Source organism: Tasmannia lanceolata, unplaced genomic scaffold (assembly GCF_043159265.1).
Source record: "Tasmannia lanceolata isolate RefF3 unplaced genomic scaffold, GAP_Taslan_0.1 ptg000018l, whole genome shotgun sequence".
Taxonomy (NCBI): domain Eukaryota; kingdom Viridiplantae; phylum Streptophyta; class Magnoliopsida; order Canellales; family Winteraceae; genus Tasmannia; species Tasmannia lanceolata.
The window spans coordinates 49293238-49311421 of NW_027518695.1; the positions used below are offsets into that span (position 1 = coordinate 49293238).

General features: G+C 42.3%; 1 protein-coding gene across 4 annotated transcripts in view; it reads right to left on the reverse strand.

The window, feature by feature from the left end:
• The window catches only part of LOC143851184 (phospholipid-transporting ATPase 2-like), a 115525-nt gene that overhangs the window by 62299 nt on the left and 35042 nt on the right, over window positions 1–18184 (reverse strand). For all 4 annotated transcript variants that reach the window (XM_077360530.1, XM_077360529.1, XM_077360531.1 and 1 more), the window contains 5 exons: window positions 17122–17219; window positions 16891–17033; window positions 4801–4897; window positions 4581–4690; window positions 4308–4472 (listed from right to left, as the gene is read on the reverse strand). In XM_077360530.1, coding sequence (XP_077216645.1) covers window positions 4308–4472; window positions 4581–4690; window positions 4801–4897; window positions 16891–17033; window positions 17122–17219 — 613 coding nt within the window. The remainder of the gene's footprint in view (window positions 1–4307; window positions 4473–4580; window positions 4691–4800; window positions 4898–16890; window positions 17034–17121; window positions 17220–18184) is intronic.

Sequence of the window (18184 nt, forward strand, 5' to 3'; positions counted from 1 at the left end):
AAGGTAGATGGGCTCTATCGTCTGGAGTGTCGCATGGTTCTTGTTGCCTCGCATGGTACTTTCGACACATATCAGTCACATTATCGTCTGGGACACCCTTCTCTTCAGCAACTTCAGCAGACGCCTTCGATTCCTGGATCTGTTTCTTCGTTCCAGTGCGAGTTATGTGAACTCGGGAAACACAATTGTGTGTCCTTTTCCTCCCCAAGTAGTTAGTCAAGTCTCGAGTCCATTTCAGATGTATGGGGGCCGTCTAAGGTCGCATCTTCAACTGGTTATAAGTACTTTATTGTTTTTATTGATGATTATTAGCATATAACATGGTTGTTTTTACTTAGAGACTGTTCAAAGGTTTTTTCTACTTTTCAAACCTTTCGTGCTAAAATTCAAACACAATATAATTGCACTCTCAAATGTTTATGCACAGATAATGCTAGGGAATACTTCTCAGGTTCGAATGGGTTTCAAGATTATCTCTCCACTCATGGCATCCTACATCAGTCCTCTTGTGCCTACGCCTCTCAGTAGAATGGCGTGGCTGAGAGGAAACTCTGAACTTGAGGTGGCTCGCACCTTACTCTTTCAAATATAAGTACCAAAATACTTCTAAAGTGATGTTGTCTTTACTGCCTGCTTTCTTGCTAACGTCTTCCTTCAACGGTTCTTCATGGTGACTCACCCTACCGAGTTCTCCACCCTTAGCTACATCCTTTTCCTCTCACGCCTAAGGTGTTTGGGTGTGCTTGCTTTGTTCAGATTCTCGGCCCCGGTCATGATAAGTTAGACCTAGGTCAAAGCGATGTGTTTTTAAGGGCTTTTCTCATACCAAGAAAGGTTATCGTTTCCACAGTCCTCATCTTATCTCTGCCGATGTGACCTTTGAGTCCTAGCCCTTCTTTCCACAGGTTCTTGCATCCCTAAGTCCTGCTCCTGACTGCTCCTAACTCACAGATTGCTCTCCCTCTCCCGGTACTCTCGGACCCTGTTGTGCATTCGTCACCATCTTCAACGATGGATGTACCGGCATCGACTTTTGTCCATGTCTCAGTTCCTCCACCTTCGAGGCCTCCTGCTCCGATGAAGTGTTACCAACTATGTCGACGCGCAGATCATCCACCACCTCTCCCAGCCTCATCTTCTCAACCAGAGATCAAGAGTTCTCCCTCTCAGGTATCATCTCTTCCTTCACTTATGGTACCTTCTGATTCCCCTAATACTTTCTGCACTCGCTCTCACTCTACTGCTCACTCTATTTCTCACTTTCTTTCACATGATAATCTCACCGTCTTCCTTGTCCTCTATTTCTCTAACGCAAGTTTGTGGCCAAAGCTCTCTCTCATCCAGGCCAGCATGCTGCCATGGATATAGAGATAGGTGCGCTTCATACTAATCAGACTTGGGATTTAGTTCATCTGTCTTCTGGTTCTCTGTTAAATATCAGGTAGATAACACTCTTGAGCGTTTCAAAGCACGCCTCGTTGCCAAAGGGCATACTCAGACCTTTGCCGTTGATTATACTAAGACATTATCAACTGTTGCGAAGATTCCTTTTGTTCGAGTGTTACTTTCTCTGGCAGTAAATCATGCTTGGCCTCTTTACCATCTCAATGTGAACAATGCCTCTCTCCATGGCGACCTCAATGAGGAGGTTTACATGGAGCAACCTTCTAGGTATGTTGCTCAGGGGGAGATGGCCTCATCTGTCTGTCACCAAAGAAAGTCTCTTTATGGCTTAAAACAATCCCCAAGAGCATGGTTTGGAAGATTCAGTGAAGCATTCATGCGTTTTGGAATGAAAATGTGTTGTTGACCATTCAGTTTTCAGTCATCAGTTGCAGATGATTGTATATTTTCTATAGTGTATGTGGATGATATTATCACTGGTAGTAATTCAGAGGGTTTACAGAAATTTAAGACAATCTTGCAGAAAGAATTCTTTACTAAAGATCTAGGTCGCCTAAGGTACTTTCTTGGGATAGAGGTGGCACGTTCTTCTCAAGGACTCTCTCTATCACAGAGGAAGTATGTGTTGAATTGATTAGAAGACACGGGAAATCTTGGAGTGAAACATGCATATGCACCCATGGATCCTAATGTGAAGCTTTTTTCTAAAGATGGGACATGTTGCATGACCCTAGCAAATATAGGAGATTAGTTGGGAAGCTCATATACCTTACAGTTACTCGTATAGACATTTCGTATGTTGTAGGGGCAGTTAGTCAATACATGAGCTCTCCTCATACCTCTCATTGGGCTTCAGTAATCCAGATTCTCAAGTACTTGAAAGGTGCTCCAGGAAGAGGCTTGTTGTTTAAGAGGCATAGTCATATGAGAATTGATGGTTTTTTTTATGGAGATTGGGCTAGATCTTCAACAGATATGAGATCGACTACTGGATATTGTACCTTTGTAAGAGGGAACTTGGTGTTATGGCGAAGTAAGAAATAAGACGTCATAGCCAAGTCTAGTGCTGAAGCTGAATATTCAAGGCCATGGCACATACAAGTACAGAGCTTATCTGGTTGCGCTCACTATTGTCTGAGATTGGTGTTGTTCCTTTTTCCCTTTCTAGGTTGTATTATGATAACAAGGCTGCCATAGATATTGCTATCATCCGCTTTTCCATGTCCGAACAAAGCACATTGAGGTGGGCTGCCATTTTATTCGTCAGAGAATCCAAAGAGGAGAGATATCCACAGGCTCCACTCGATCCGTAGATCAGCTGTCAGATATGTTTACAAAGCCATTAAGCAAAGCTAAGTTGAGTGATATTTGTAAAAAGCTTAGAATGTATGATATATACTTTCCATCTTGAGTGGGAGTGTTAGAATATGTAGAATGCCTAAGGGCATAACTGTCTCCGTACTATTGTCTTGTTATTATAAATACATATGTAAGGGGGAGACATCCCTGACTTATAAACCCTTTCACTCATTCTTTCTCTCTAACACAGGTAATGAGGATCAACATAACTTTTTTGGCCCTTAATAAAAGCACCTTGAAAATGCCTTCTATAGCCACTCCCTTCCAAGCTAATTGACACAAAATTCTAAATATTTGAAACATCCATCATCTTTGGGACGAATACTATAAAGGAAGCATAGAAGGCCTTACTTGACTAATGGCATAAACAAAACTCATCCAATACATTCATAATATAAGTCATGATTGCTTCCCAATATTCTTAGAAGGCAGGAGAAAAATAGTCTGGATTAGGAGCTATATCTTTATTCAGGCAGAAGACAACTTTACGAACCTCTTCCATCGTAAGATGAGCCATGAGCATAATCTTTTCAGTCGGGGAAAGAGTAGGAAGATAACCTTAGATCCATTGTTGTTGACTTCTGCAAAAGAGAGAAAAAACAATTGATTGTAGCTCCCTTCATGCCTTCTTCAACAGTAGCAGTGCAGCAGAAAAAAATTTGTGTTTGATCTACCGCCCTACAACTTGAGAACCTCAAGTATTGTATCCAAGTAGTCTTCTCATGTTCATTAAACACCATTCTCCAATTCCTATCGGAGGGGGAAAGGAAAGCTGATTCTTAGCATTGAAGGACTCAATTTCTTCTTTGTCATTAAACACCATCCTCCAATTCCTATCCAAGTAGTCTCCTCATGTTTGGTTTGTAGATACTAAAAAACAGCAGAGTTTCTGGGATCTTCAATAATCCACGGTTTGGTTGTGCCAGTAGGTCATTATGGGGATCTGTGGAACCCTGTTTCCCAGTTTTTCCCCAAAAAAATAGGTGACTGCAACTCTAGCTCAGTGCTGGAGTTGTACTCACTACTGTCTACGGGGCAAGCAGGAACCAACATCCATGGGATCCTTATCCCACTTTCCCTTCTGCAAATGAAACATAACTTCTAGCAATAGCATAAAAGGAATATAAGGCAATGGAATCATTACAATAAGAATACGCTTCATCTAGAATCAACAGAAGCATTCAGCATCCTTTTATGTATGCATAAGTGTAAACTGTTAGACTCATGGTTTAAAATTTCGGTTTCAGTTTTGGTCATAGCAGAAACCGAAATTTTGGCCGAAATAACAAAATTCGGAAAAAAAATACAAATTTCATTATTGTGATGAAATTTCCTTAATTTCGGCCAAAATTTTGGGAAAAAAAGAAAATTTCAGGAAAAGATTAGAACTTACACTTTTCCCGAAATTTCAGTATTTCGGCCGAAATTTAAAACCATGGTTAGACTTGAAGTTACTATCTTTTCAAGTGCATATTTTCTAGGATATTTGCTTGAAATACAGTTTGTCAAGTGACTAAATTGCACCCATTATAAAATAGGAATACCAGAAACTGCACAAGGAAGAATTGCTTCATCTGCTCCTTTAGACAGAAGGATAAGCTTCTCATTCTGGCAATCTTTGACGACCACTGACATCCGCTTCCGATCAGAAGTGAACTCTAGAGTATCCAATATCTCATATAGAATAACCAAACCATTGAAATTGATTTCTGCAAAATATACAGTTAGCAGAAATTAAGTTTCTCATACAGCAGCTACAAAATGCCTTATAGATAGGAGAATCCTCAATCGAACGGTCCACAAGTGACGAATCATACCGAGAATATTCCCATTTTTATTAACAAGAACCATATGCAGCCGAGCAGCGGCATGAACAAGAGCATCCTCGTCCTGGGATTGTGCCTTGTAAGAAATCACTCCACTTTTACTGCGGATACAGAAAGCGGGTAAATAAAACATGAAAATCTAAAAAGAAAAAAAATAAGGTGCCTTTTGTAAATGCATAAAGAACAAATACAATATGAATATAAAATTTACCTTTTCAGAGGTACAACTGTATTGCATAACGCCATAACTGTAAGGAATCTGATAACATCAGGGTTATTGCTGCCAACAGCATTGAGCAGCTCCTTGTCTAGCTAGAGAAACAAGCGTATCAGATTTGGATAAAAAAGAAAGGTGATTTGCTAATGCTATGACATGAAAGCTAACTCTCAATATGATTTCCAACAGTTATTCATATGATTATGAAGGCCAAAATGCTTGACTTTGTAGCAAAAGAAATTTACAGTCAAAATAATCCAAAAGGAGCAAACAAGTATGCATACAAATACATACGATCATATGCATAGGTTCTTTCATGTCCTTATATAAAGTTGGTCAGAAAATAATTAGGGCCTATGCTATATAGGCCAATGTTAGATTCTTTGGTTATCCACTCAGACAAGACCATTGGATAAAACCAGAAAGAATGTGAAGTTTTTTTTTTTCAAAAAGTAAAGAATGGGAAGTCGCTGAAGTATAGACAATTCATTTTCAGGAAATCAAATTGACTAAAAGTGATTCACAACAAAATGAAGACGAGCTAAAGTGTCGATATCTGGCCTTCCCGCATAGTTTTAAATTTTCACTGAAACCAGCACGAAATGACCAAAATGTGTCCATTTCCAACCCGGCCGAAACACATACCACAACGGAAATGCATAGTGAAACCAACACTATTAAGTGTATTAGTGGTATACTATACCAGCATGTACTACATAATAATATTCATATGAATTGTATGTGAAATGTGGTATGTACTGAATCATAAATGGTTCCATTTTCATTCCCACCGCAACACATACCACAACTAAAATGCACAGCCCACTATTAGTAAGCACTTTCATTTTTTGAACAGAACACCTTGTTTGTGCAACAGAAAAAAGATGTTGAGTACTTCATGATCTTGGCATCATTCAGCTTTTCGTTGAAGAACGCCCCCTTACTAATAGGGATCCCTTACACAAAACTGAGCTGATTGCCATCCCCGATGCAAATAATTTGGCTTTGAATACCTATTTAGAAGAATTCCTACTGAAATCTCGTATGCACTGAATTATTAGACATGCACGACGTGACTAAGTGTTTGATGTCGTTAAACCATTATGGGTGGCTTTTTGCTTATGTGATGGTTTTTTAGTGTGTATTTGACTATTTGTCCTTATTGCAGCACTTCCTGATGGGGGACCAAAATAAACACCCAATCACAGGGTGCCATGTGGCTGAGGCATAATCATGTAATTATGCCTCAAAGGAAGCTTCTAGGCTACTCCCCCACCCAATCATAGACCGACACCTGTCTAAGGGTACTTAGGTAATCTCATGCTTAACAGAAAACTATAAATAGCCTTCTAAGGCTCAAAGATAAGGGGTCCGAATTCCAAAACTTACTATTCATAGCTTTACTTTCCTTATCTGTTGCAACCACTAACTAAAGAATCGGAGTGCCTCCCCGGAGCACCGACTCTGCGTATGTAGTCTGACCGTTTCCTACCTCGTGCAGGCCCACATCAGCTGTTCCGAAGCCACATCAGCAGATCCCCAATTTTTGGCAGCAACAGATTGGCGCCATCCGTGGGACACAAACGAAAATCCTTCGCAGATCTTACTATGGCAGCTAGGAAGAGCGCCCGCACTAGCTCAGCCCGAGATGCTGATTCAAGGGCGACGTATAGCCTCACAGGTCGTCATTCCTCCCTTGCTGGAGCGTCAGCCTTCTGTCCCGTAAGAGCCTCAAGCGCCCACAGACGCTCAAACAGCTGAACAATTTCATGCACTAGTGCAACAGGTGCCTGCTCTTGCAAACCAATTCAAAGACTTTGCAGAGCATCACCCTTCGAGGGACCAGTAGTAGGGGCAACCGATACAAGGAAAAAGGGTGGAAGCCAGACAAGAAGAAGCACCCATGTACTGCAAACACCACCCCATCTCTTCGGATCGTTATGCGTGGCACACTCGAGGGCGATCTAGGGCGATCTGAGTCCCTAAGTTACCAACCACACCAGCACAGAGACCGTTCAAGATCAACCAATAGGCAACAGCCTCGCAGGGACCGCCACCGACCCCGTAGAACAAGCCCGGAGACCTGACGAGTCTCTGCTTCTAGTCCTCTTCAGAATTAATAAGCTAGTGTGGTGCTTGACGAACAGAGAAGGTATGACCAAGGGAGGTAACAAGGGGGCTAAGGGGGAAAAGGTAAATCTCGAGGGGAAAAGAGTTGATTGGATTTGCTCCAAATGCAGCTATTTCAACTTTAGGTGGCGAAGCATCTCTCGGTGTTGCAAGAATGGAAGGTTTAAGGACAGATCTTGGAGGTGCTCGTCGTCTGGTAACCTCAATACTGCTCCACCAGATAACAGATGTGAGGGAGCATGGCCTGACTCAGGAGATATACTAGAGGGGTTGGAAGATGGAATCCCAACTCTAATCATCTCAGGGAAGGAGGTAGAGGTTCGATGTCATCTTCTGAAGTCTTGACTGGTTGGTAGACTTAAATGGAGAAACTGGAATCTCATTGAGATATGGAACCGTACCAAGATCTTATGGAATATTCCGTCGCTATCTAAGCCTGGCATTTATGGTCCTAACGAGATTTGATTCATGTTCGAAAGTGAGGAAAGGGCATCCAGAATACTGAGTTTGAAATAAAAGGCCTGAGGTAATTTCCTCCTTTCCCTCCTTCTGTGGAAGCAGGTAAAACCACAAAAGGAAAAGGCAATCTGGGCTAATTTCATTGGGATCCCTCTACATGTTTGGGCAACATCAACAGTGGAGGCATTGGGAAGACTCTTCGGGAAAGTCTTTGATCATCCTAAATCCAATTATCTATAAATCCAGGGCTATTAATTAATCTAATTTAAAAACATTAAATGGTTTGAAACTTAAAAACTTCCTTGAAAAACTAAGGAATACCGAACAGATCCATGGCCCACTTTGGTGACTGACTCTTCACGTTCTCACATTATACAAAGAGAACACTCCATGTGCCTCCTCTTTCTACCCCAAATTCATATCCCCAACTTTGAGAGACAGAGAAGAAGAAGAAGGAAGAGGGTGGCTCGGTCCTTTACAATTATTCATGCAATCAAATAACATGTCTTTTCTAATTATCAAGCAAAAATCCATGTTGTGTGTGTTCGTGTAAGTGTGTTTTTCCTTTCCAATCTTAGCAAATCTATGTGCATAGAGTATGAAAACTGAAATTTAAAAAAATGTTATTCAAGCTTAACAGATCTATACGTTTATGATGGGAAAAATGAAATTTTTATATAGATTTTAAATTTTGACAGATCTAAGTGAATATGGTATGAAATAATAAAAATTGTTAGATAAATGCTTATGTCTCTGCCTAAGGGCATAGAAGTCATTTTGTATATTTTCTCTTTAAATAAATACATGTGTGAGGGGGAGTCTTTTCTCCAACTCACTTTCTTCTCTCCATCTTCTTTCATCAACATGGTATCAGAGCCCTAGGTTTTGATTTCCTAGGGACCACCATTGACACACCATCTTCCTCGCCGCCGTCGACGCCATCAACATCTCCTCCCTCCCTTCGGCCCCACCTCACTTCGGCCCTATCACGTCTGCCGATAGCCACCCCCACTCTCTCCCACCCTCGCCGTGAACCCCACGCCCTCACCCCGCCAGTGACCTCCCCTGACCCCTCGCCTTCCCCGCGATCTCACCGCCCCCCCCTTTTTTGTTTGTGCGGCCCCTCCTTCTGTTTGTGCACCCCCGCCCGCCCCCTTCTGTTTGCAAAACCCACTCCCCTCTCCTACTGTTCACATACCCCTCCCCTCTCACTCTCTCTCCTCTAAACCCTAACCCTAATTCTTTTTTTTCTTATTTCTTTCATCATGTTTTAAATACATTTGACTTTCCTTCTCCTATTGTCGAGGCTCCGATGTCGTCTCTGTTTTTCTTCATGTCCTAGGAGCTCTCTCTCATGCCCTCTTCCTTAGCTGTCTCTTTTCGGAGCCGTGTTCGCTCATCTTGACCTCTCTAATCTCCATTCTCAGAGTTGCTCCTTATCGTCAGTGGGCCTCTTCTCTTCACATGGATTGCCCCATCATTGAGGATCCCTCTCTAAGGCAGCCTTCTGTGGCTACTACCCCTCTGTCTCACTCACTCTCCTCGTATAACCCCTCTTCTTTGGTGGATGGTTCATTACCACCCATCACAACGCAAGCTTGATGGTTCCAATTACATCAATTGGAAAGTGGTTGTGGAGACGTACCTCATTGCTAGGGGGAAGCTATGCCTTATTCGTCGTGACCTCCTGCCACTATTGATCCCTCTTATGAGAAGTGGGTACAGGATGATGCCCTTATTCGTACTCTCCTCTAGCAGAGTATGACTCCTCAGATTGCCAGTACCATGATGCACCTTCTGACCGCACGTAAGATTTGGGATCAGACTGTTGTTCTATACTCTGGGGTAGGCAACCTTGCCCGCATTTGTGCCGCATATTCCCAATGGATGCACATTCGACGTGGTGACACCCCTCTTTCTACATATTAGTCAGTTTGTCTCACATTGCCAGCAGCTGGATGTCCTTCAGCCCCCCCACCACAGACCTGACTCTAGCAGCCTAGTAACGTGATCAGCTTCGGGTTGTTCACTTCCTCGACTTCATTCCTCTTCGACAGCAGATTTTTGGCTCGGGCACTATGCCTTCTCTGAAGAGGGTTTATTTGCGTGCCCAGCAGTGCCTTCTTGGTGATTATGTGCATGTTCCATCCCTTGATAGCACTGCCACAGCAGCATCTGGTGTGGGTGATCGTGCTACCCGTGGTGGCAGCACCTTTGCACGTGGTCGTGGACGTAACTCTGCTCGTAGTGGTGTTGGTCGTGATGTTCCTGCTGGTTGTGGTGGTCGGCCTCGCCCCTATTGCTCTCACTGTCATCGTGATGGCCATTATCTTGAGACGTGCAATACCCTGCATCCTGCGCTACGCCCCTCCTCTAAGCCTCGTTTTGGCCACTCCGCGCACCTTTCCGCACCAGATACTTCAGAGTCCTTGGCTTCTCCATCTCATTCCATCCCTAGCCCTAATATTGATGGGGTCTTTCTATCTCGTGCCAACTATGATGAGTTACAGCGTCTACGGTTGACCAGCAACCCCCCGAGTGCCAATTTCGCTCAACCAGGTAGCTCTCATGCTTCTCTTCTTACTAGCTCAAGCTCCTAGATTATTGATTCTGGAGCCTCCAATCACATGAAAGGTACTTCTTCCCTTAGTTCATTTCGCCCTCTTTACTCTCAGTCCATTACGCTTGCTGATGGGATCTCTACTCCTATCTATGGTGTTGGGAATATTTCCCCTCGTCCTGGCCTCTCATTATCTTCTATGTTATGTGTCCCCAAGTCCCCTTTTAGCTTACTTTTAGTCAGTCAGCTTACTAAACATCTTAATTGTTCTGTCTCATTTTATCCCTCTGTTGTTTGTTTCAGGATCTCTTGATAGGAAGGACAATTGGCTCAGGCCGTGAGGTGGATGGGCTTTATCGTCTGGACTGTGACTCTCTACGTGCCATTTTACACAGTTCCATCGACGCCTATCAGTGGCATTGTCGTCTTAGTCATCCTTGCCTTGAGCGTTTACGGCAGACCCATTGTTACTTCACATGTTCAGCCTTTTCAGTGCGAGGCTTGTGAACTGAGAAAACACCATAAGGTGTCCTTTCCTTCTAGGCCTGTCAGTCGGGCCTCGCACCCGTTTGATTTAGTACATTCTGATGTATGGGGTCCCGCACGGACTACCTCTATGTTTAGCCATCGATATTTTGTTATATTTATGGATGATTATTCACGCATGACTTGGCTTTATTTACTTAAGGATCGTTCAAAAGTTTTCTCTGTTTTTGTATTTCATGCAGAAGTTACAAACCAATTTAATTGTTCTCTGAAATGTCTTCGGACTGATAATGCCAGAGAGTATTTCTCCACATTGAATCGTTTTGATGAGTTCCTCTTCACCCGTGGTATACTTCATCAATCTTCTTGTTCTTACACCTCTCAACAAAATGGTGCAGCGGAACGGAAGATGAGATCCCTTCTGGATGGGGCCATAACTCTTGTCCTCCAAATGCGGGTTCCAAAGACTTATTGGGGTGATGCAGTCCTTACTGCCAACTATCTTGCCAATCGGCTTCCTACCTTGGTTCTTGGCGGTTCTTCCCCCTTAACTACTTTGCGTCCTCATCATGACCCGTTCACTCTCACGCCTCGGATCTTTGGTTGTGTGTGCTCTGTCCACAACCTTGGTCCTTTTTTCTGAAAGGTAGAATTCATTAAAAAAGACCAAGGCGGACAGAATGTATAAATAAAAAACAAACAATACAAAGAAGGCAATACACCCTCAAGGGGGAAGAAAATCAAATTTCTCCAAGGACTCCAAATCAACCCCCTCCTGGCTTGTGAATCCGCCTCTCCATTCGCCGATCTCCTAACATGATTGAACCTCACATGAGAATCACCGATAATATCAAGGATTTCATTAAAAAAATCCCAAACCTCCACGAGAATTTATGAGAACCGGATAACCATCGGATTACATTTATAGAATCTCCTTCCACAACAATATTATTAAGATTCTCCCCCTCAAGCAGCTTAATACCTTGGTGAGCAGCCCTTACTTCCGCCTCATTTGAATCAGCAGTCCCAATTGGTCCGGCAAAAGACCAAATCACTACACCCAAATCATCCCTTAAAAGCCCACCAATACCCACAGGACCGAGATTACCAATACTAGATCCATCAAAGTTAAGCTTACACAAGCAATACCCCGGAGATTCCCACTCCTGTACAATATTATTCCTCCTGTCACTGCTCGAGCAAACCTCTAACCATCCATACCATAGATCAAAAGCCGAGACAAAATGAAACAATTGTAAAGACTTTGCCCAAAAAATTGTTAATGCTGTTACTTTAGAAGCAATGAATGTAGCACTCTTAGAAATGCCTCTGAAAGTTCTAGCATTTATCTCTCTCCAAATCAACCAAATAACAGTAAGAAAAGATAGCTTCCACCAAGTTTTCCCCTTCAATCCCCATGGGGCATATTGCTAACTCTCTAAAGCCTGTGCCATGTCCCTCGGAAAAACCCACTGCACCCCAAACCTCCCCAAAACCCTCCCCCAAACTTTCCTCGCGAAGCTACAATGGAGACGCAAATGGTCCGCCGATTCTCCATCTTCTTGGCAAAGAATACAAAAATTAATAATGATGATCTTTCTATCTCTCAAAAAATCAATCGTTTGAATCCTCCCTAATAAGGCCACCCAGCCAAACACAACAACCGAAGGTGGAGCAGGAATATCCCAAACTTTGGCAGTCACAGAAGTAATCAAAGAAGGCAATCAATGATTGTAAAAAGATTTAGGCGAAAATTCACCCCCCGTATTCCAAATCCATATCCTGGTGTCCGCCCCATCCCTCTTAATATAACACCTTTCAAGAGCATCAAAGAGCCTAGAAACTGAAATAAGCTCTCTATCAAAGAAGTTCCGCCTAAAAGCAGGCGCCCAAATGACCCTACCATCCATCCTAACAAAACAATCCCTAACCAAAACATCCTTCTCAGACGCCACCAAAAATAAGTCCGGAAATTCATCTTTCAATAGAACCTTTCCACACCATAAATCCAACCAAAATCTCACTTGATCACCACTCTGCACCTAGAACCTAATGCCCTTATGAAAATCTAAAGAAACACCCAAGATATCCCTCCAAACCGTGCAACCTTTCCTAGAAAATCTATCAACAGATACCCAACGACACAAATCCGAGCCATACTTACTAGCAATAACCCTCACCCAAAGAGCATCCACTTCTTCACCAAACCTCCACAACCACTTTCCCATCAAAGGCTGATTCACTATCTTAACTCTTTTAATACCCAAACCACCTGCTTTTATCGGGAAGCAGACCTTCTTCCAGCCCACTAACGAAATACCCTTATTTTTCTCAGACCCCCCCCCCCCCCCCCCAAGGAAATCTCCTCTGAATTTGTTCAATTCTTTTTGAAACACTCACGGGGCATCTGTATACCGACAATTGATAGATCGGAATGCTTGCTAATACTACCTTAATCAAAGTAAGACGACCACCACGAGATACAAGATTTCTCTTCCAAGTATCAAATCTCTTCTCCACCCTCTCGATAATCGGTGCCCAGCTAGCAATACTTAGCCTCCCAAAACCCAAAGGCAGCCCCATATAAGATGAAGGAAGATAATCCAACTTACAGCCCATAATGCCCGCCAATCCAAGAGACAACTCAAGATCAATATTGACTCCATACAGCTTAGACTTATGGAAATTCACCCGTTGGCCAGAAATCAATTCGTACCAACGAATAATAGCTTTAAGATAGAGAACTGATTCGACCTCTGACGAAGAGAAGAGCAAAGTATCATCCGCAAACTGAAGATGAGTGACCTCCACTTCGTTATGACCAACATAGAAACCTTGAATAATCTTAGTGACACTCCCTTTCGCTAACAATCCGTTAAGAGATTCTGCGACCATAACAAAGAGAAAAGGGGACAGGGGATCTCCTTGCCTAAGACCCCTCGAAGATTTGAAATAACCAAAAGGAACACCATTTATCAAAACTGAAAACTATGGAGAAGATATACACTTCGTCATCCAGCCTCTCCACTTTCCCCCAAAACCCATACTATCCAACACATAATCCAGATAATGCCACTCCACTCTATCATAAGCTTTTTCCATATCCAGTTTGCAAACCACACTACTCCATCCGCATGTAGCATAATAGTCAATGGTCTCATTAGCTATAAGGGAGCAGTCTAGAATTTGCCTCTTACTAACAAAAACCGATTGATGTTCCGAGATAATGAAGGGCATCACCACTTTCAACCTCGTAGCCTGAACCTTTACAAGAAGCTTATAAAGGCACCCGACTAGACTAATAGGCCGAACTCTCCAATTGATGAGGCCCCCTTCACCTTAGGAATAAGAGCAATGAAAGTCGAACAAGTTCCACGATCAAGCTCCAAACCATCAAAGAATTCACAAAAGAATCTCATGGCATCCCCTTTCACATAATCCCAACAAGACTGGAGGAAAGCCATACAAAAACCATCTGGACCCGGAGTTTTGTCTCCACAACCTTGGTCCTGGATTGGATAAGTTGGATTCTTGATCTGAACGATGTATCTTCCTGGGTTACTCACGAACCCATAAAGGTTATCGTTGCTACAGCCCACGATTATGTTGGTCCTTTGTCTCGGCAGATGCTACCTTCTTTGAGACTGAATCTTACTTTCTCCGTCCTCAGGAGGCTACCCCTAGCTCCCCTTATTCCGATCTTTCTCTCCTTATTCCTGGCCCGGTTGTCCCTCCGTCTCCATTTCCTCCCTTACGCCTGAGATTGTCCCTGTTTGCGAGACTTCTCCCTTACAAGTACCTGCTCGTCAACCGCCAGTAACTAAGAAGACCTACCAACGCCGCCTCAAATATGCGGCTCATCTCTCTCCGGCAGCACCATCGTTAGCTCAGCATGAGAACCCTCCTTCCCCTACAGAGGCACTTGTTGACTCTCCTATTGATTCTCGTACTCGTTTTCATAGTACTACTCATCCTCTCTCTTTTGTTCTTTCCTATGATTATCTCTAACCTGTTTTTCGCAGCTTTGTATCTTCCTTATCTTTTGTTTCCTTACCAGAGTCCCTTGCCTGCGGCACTTGATCACCCGGGGTGGCGGGGAGGCATGGACCTTGAGATGGAGGCCTTTCAGGCCAACCAGACTTGGGACTTAGTACCTTTTCCTCCTAGTGCTCGTCTTGTTGGATGTCGTTGGGTTTTCATGGTTAAGTACTTGCCTGATGGATCTGTTGAACGCCTTAAGGCGCGTTTGGTTGCCAAAGGCTATACCGCCTGTACTCTCTTGATGTCAACCATGGCTGGCCTCTCCATCAGCTAGATGTCAAGAATGCATTCCTTCATGGTGAGCTCACGGAGGAGGTGTACATGGAGCAACCTCCTGGGTATGTTGCTTAGGGAGAGATGTCCTCCTCCGTATGTCGATTAAAGAAATCCATCTACGGCTTAGATGTAAATTTCGTTCTGTTTCGTTAAATGGACGAAACGTTTCGATTTCATTCCGAAAACGAAACAAATCCCAAAAATTTTGTTTCGATGGAAATTTCGGTCATTCCAGATAAGGGTGTCAATTTTGGCTCGGGCTCGGAAGCTCGCTCGAGCTCGGCTCGAATCCTTAACGAGCCGAGCCGAGCCGGCTCTCCAGGCTCGTTAAGCTTAACGAGCCGAGCCCGATTTAGGCCAGGCTCGGCTCGGCTCGACTCGACTCGTTAAGGCTCGTTAAGAATTTAATACATTTAATATATATATTATATATTAATATATACACTAAAAGGGTTGTCCATGGAGTGAAAATGGGAGGCAAAATATGTCACTTCATTTTTGGAACCCCATTTGTTACTTGGACCACCCCCTATAGTGTAAAAAAAGTAGTCAAATTACACTAGATAGGGCTGTCCAGGGAAGATGAGGGGTGTGAACTGAATATAACCCGAGCTCGGTAAGGCTCGCGAGCCGCTCGCGAGCCCGAGCTTGGTTCTAGCCCGAGCCGAGCTTTTGAGCTTAACGAGCCGAGCCGAGCCTGGCCAAGCTCGGCTCATTTACACCCCTAATTCCAGACGAAATTCCAGATTTCGTCTGAAATCGTCAATAACGGCTAGTTTTGACTTTTAAACGCCCAAAATTTACGGAAATGCCCCTGTAATGGCTATTTTTCTATTTTTACCATTTTGGCCCCAAAATGTGACCGTTTATAGCTGTTGGGAAGGGTATTTTAGTCATTTATACTTACACAAACCATAAAAAACTCTACAAATAGCCCTTTCCCTACCAACTTCTCCTTCACCTTCACATAAGTGATTCATTCCTTCTCTTTTCTACTTTCACTTACACTATTCTACTAAGTCTTCTACACTCTTCTTCAACTTCTATAATCTTTAATCCAAGTCCATTTTAGAGCAAAGGGAAGGCTTACCTTCAACTTACAACTACAAGGGTCAAGACTCAAGACCACACTACAAATTTCCAAAGGCTTCAAACTTCAAGTGAAGGCTACTATTCTCTTCAACTCAAGTTCAACCTCAAGGGCTTCGATTCTCCTCTAAAGGCTTCAAGTCCAGGAAAGTTAAAGCTTTATTTCGTTCCATATCCTTTCTTTCATTTCAAACTCATTTCTTACTTCATGTGTTTAGCTATAAAAGAAAGAAATCATGCAATCTCATCCTTAAGGTAGCTGTGAAAACATGGAGAAAGAATCAAAACCATAAAAGATTCCAAGGCTAATGCATGGTGGCAACTAGCAAGGGAAAGAATAATTCTTCACTGTGCACAATGAAAATTAGATGAAGTCAAGACTAGACCTCCCCTCTTCTGACTGCATCTAGCCTTCCCTTAATGTCAGTGTTAAAAGTATAAAAAAGATTAAATAACGCCATCTCCAACAGCTTAAGCTTTTGGAGTAACTTGTTGTTTCACATGGTATAAGAGCGAAGGTCCTGAGTTCAAACCTCCTTGATGTAAAAAATCCACATGCAATGGTCAACCCAACCATTCAAAAAAAAATGGTCAACCCAAAAGTGGAGCCACATGTGCCACGGGTAGCCCAAACCCAAAAGAGGGGCCACATGTGAGGGGGAGTGTTAAAGTATAAAAAGGATTAAATAACGCCATCTCCAACAGTTTAAGCTTTGGAGTAACTGGTAGTTTCTCAGTCATAATCTCCATTTAATACTTGCAAACCTATTTTCGTATCTAGACAGAGGTTTCATCGTTTTCATTTTTCCATTCTACAATACGCAAGATTAAAGGGAATGAATACTTCCTCATCAATGAAATCCCTAAAAATCAATACGGAGTTGTTTCCATCAGCCAAAGTATCAAAATTTTGAAAAAACCACAAACAGAAAATCATATATAAGGATATTTCATGGTGCAATAGAGAGAAATAAATTAGATAAAACACTGTATTGATAACAGAAAGGTAGATATCTCCATTGATAAATCATGGCAAAACAGACCTTTCAAGGCATCCCCACTTTCATTTCCGTAGAATATGCCGTTAATACAGCATCTTCGAAAGATCATTCTATTCTCGGTAAGTGTCCCAGTTTTATCAGTCAAAATGTACTCAACTTGTCCCAAATCCTCACTTATTGCTGTGCTGCAAGCAACCAACACATCTTGCCCTAAAAATTATGTACCAAAACTTGATGAATATCTCAAAGATGCATATAAATTGACTTCCTTACTTTGTTGCATGGGAAGGAGTAGTAGTCTCCTCATCATACATCTCCTCGTCCCAATCAATGAACTTTGCATACAAACTCTTCACAAGATCTAAAGATACCTGGCACAAATACAGATTCCTCTTGAAACATTTGACATCGAGATAAAGTTACCCTACTAATTCAAATAGCCTAGCCTAGGAAATATAAAAACCCAAAGAATTCATGGAACTCAACAAATACAGTAAGAGGCCGCAATTATAAAAATCTATTCAGAACAAGATCTCTAATAAATCGCTGTGAAATCTGATCAATACAATATTCATAAAACAAGGATTATGCAAGATTTGTTGAGGTTGTGAAATAAATTACCAATGTCACTGATTACAGCTAGTTGGCGTGATGCTCCATCATGGACAACTCGCAATGAATTATTATTTTAAAAAATGAAAAAATTAATAGGAAATACCGAAATACATCAAAGAAAGAAACATTAAAAACCGTAGGTGGTCCAAGTGCTACCTGGACACTTCCTAACACAACACGAGACTCTTACAAAGCCTTTTTTCTCTTCTTTCATTATGCTGAAGTTTTTTCACTCCTAGCACACAACACCGCCTCCACATTCATGGTATTCAAATTACTCATGAGTGAATCTCTCACAAATTAGTGTTTGGACTTTGGTTGCATTACATTCATGCAGGTTATGTTATCTTGAAAGAGTTATTTCATGATTGTCATCTTCTTTTAATCGATCACTAGTTTAGATATTAATAGATGCTCTTGACCAGAACTATGTTGATATTTTCCGTAATTACCTCTTCATTTTATTTTTACTAGGCTCTCTTATAACTTATTTATCTATCTATTTGCAATAGAAATGTGCCCATTGCTACATTTTTGGAGTAGAGAATGCAAGATGGTTCGAAAGGTGGCACCCATACCACCCATCTAAGTGTATTGGTGGTGAAAGTAAAAGGATCAATTAAAAAGGACTTTTAGAGAGAAACAAAACGGCAAAGGGAAAAAAAACATCTGAGTGCATTGGTGGTGAAAGTAAAAGGGTCAATTTTTTAAGAATGAAAAA